The sequence below is a fragment of the Elephantulus edwardii genome, unplaced genomic scaffold (genome assembly GCF_000299155.1).
Source record: "Elephantulus edwardii isolate Elephantulus edwardi_28Jun2011 unplaced genomic scaffold, EleEdw1.0 scaffold00342, whole genome shotgun sequence".
Taxonomy (NCBI): domain Eukaryota; kingdom Metazoa; phylum Chordata; class Mammalia; order Macroscelidea; family Macroscelididae; genus Elephantulus; species Elephantulus edwardii.
Window position 1 is genome coordinate 418,653 of NW_006400092.1, and position 1,692 is coordinate 420,344.

The 1,692-nt window shown below is 42.9% G+C and overlaps 1 protein-coding gene across 1 annotated transcript; it reads left to right on the forward strand.

Moving 5' to 3' along the window:
- The first annotated feature begins 644 nt into the window (after positions 1-644).
- On the forward strand, positions 645-1,241 carry LOC102846782 (synaptobrevin homolog YKT6-like). The gene has a single exon (XM_006901744.1). It carries the CDS (start codon positions 645-647, stop codon positions 1,239-1,241), a length of 597 nt encoding a protein of 198 aa, XP_006901806.1.
- Positions 1,242-1,692: the final 451 nt, after the last annotated feature.

The window sequence follows — 1,692 nt, forward strand, 5'->3', positions numbered from 1 at the left end:
AGTTAATCAAAGTTAATCTGACTTCATTTAGCTATTGTAACTCCATTCAGTCTTATCCTATGCTATGTGGTGGCAAGAACAGTACTGGAAAACATTCTTCCCAGGCATAAGATCACCTACTCAATTCCTCTGCTCAATTCCTATTAGGTCAAATCATCTCAAATTTTCATTCATCAATAATTTCTTAAGAAAACATAATAATAGCCAATAGGTATTGGACATCATCTATTATTCCACAGACACTATGACCAATATTTGAAAAGCATTGCATGAATCTGTTTTATAGTTGTTGTTGTTGTTTAATGCTAGTTTACTTACAAAGTTCAGATGCATTGTTTTTCACACCGGTTCCCTCCCCCTTTTTTTTATCTACTCCTCCCTCCACCCATGAAAGTGTGTGACTATGATTACGCTCTCCCTCCCATCCTCATGTCTCTGCTCCCCCCTTCCCACCTTGGATCCTCATACTCATTCTACAATAATGGTCTTATACAGTATTTATCTTTAAAGATTGAGTTAACCCACTTAACATAATGCTCTCCAATCCCTCACAAATTAGCTAGTAATTTACAAAATTATTGCTTGGGCGGTGGCTGTCCGATTCCTGTGAGCGAGGCTCGCGGCCGCCCAGGAGAGCCAATGCCATGAAGCTGTACAGCCTTAGCGTACTTTACAAAGGCGAGCCCAAGGCGGTGCTGCTGAAAGCTGCGTACGACGTGTCCTCTTTCAGTTTCTTCCAAAGGTCCAGTGTTCAGGAATTCATGACCTTTACAAGTCAGCTGATTGTGGAACGTTCAATGAAAGGCAGCAGAGCATCTGTCAAAGAACAAGAGTACCTGTGTCATGTCTACATCCGAAATGACAGCCTCTCAGGTGTGACCATTGCCGACAGTGAATATCCTTCCCGAGTGGCTTTTACTTTGTTGGAGAAGGTACTCGATGAGTTCTCCAAGCAGGTGGACAGGATAGACTGGCCAGTGGGATCTTCTGCCACAATCAAATACACAGCCTTGGATGGTCACCTTAGTAAATACCAGAACCCCCGGGAAGCTGACCCCATGACCAAAGTGCAGGCTGAACTAGATGAGACCAAAATCATTCTGCACAACACCATGGAGTCTTTGTTAGAGCGAGGCGAGAAGCTGGATGACTTGGTGTCCAAGTTGGAAGTGCTGGGAACTCAGTCTAAAGCCTTCTATAAGACTGCCCGGAAACAGAATTCATGCTGTGCAGTCATGTGACGCCGGCCAGCCTAGACCCTCAGCTGGAAATGTCACCATCATTCACTGAAACTGTAAAAGCACCTGAAAAAGAAGACGTCGTCCCAGAACAGGACCTTGAGTTGGGAACACCTTTCCATTTTTTATTTTGTGAATTTCCCAAGAGAAATTGAGGTGGGTGGTGGGGACGGGGTAGTGTTCTAATTCAGATGTTGAGTTGTAATTTCTGGAAAGATAATTTGAAGCCCCCAAAGCATATTTTTGGGGCCAAATGAAAGCATAAACTTTGAGTGACAAAAAAAAAAATATTGCTTGGGTGTGCTGCATAGTATTTGATCATGTGAATGTACCATAACTTTTTTATCCATTCCATTGTGGTTGGACATTTAGGATGTTTCCATGTTCTTGCTATGGGGAACAACGTGGTTATGAACAATAGTGTACAAGTCTCTGTGCCTCAGTTCTCATTTTC

Coding starts and splice junctions, on each gene's coding strand:
- LOC102846782 (XM_006901744.1), top strand. CDS start 645: ATGAAGCTGTACAGCCTTAGCGTACTTTACAAAGGCGAGCCCAAGGCG.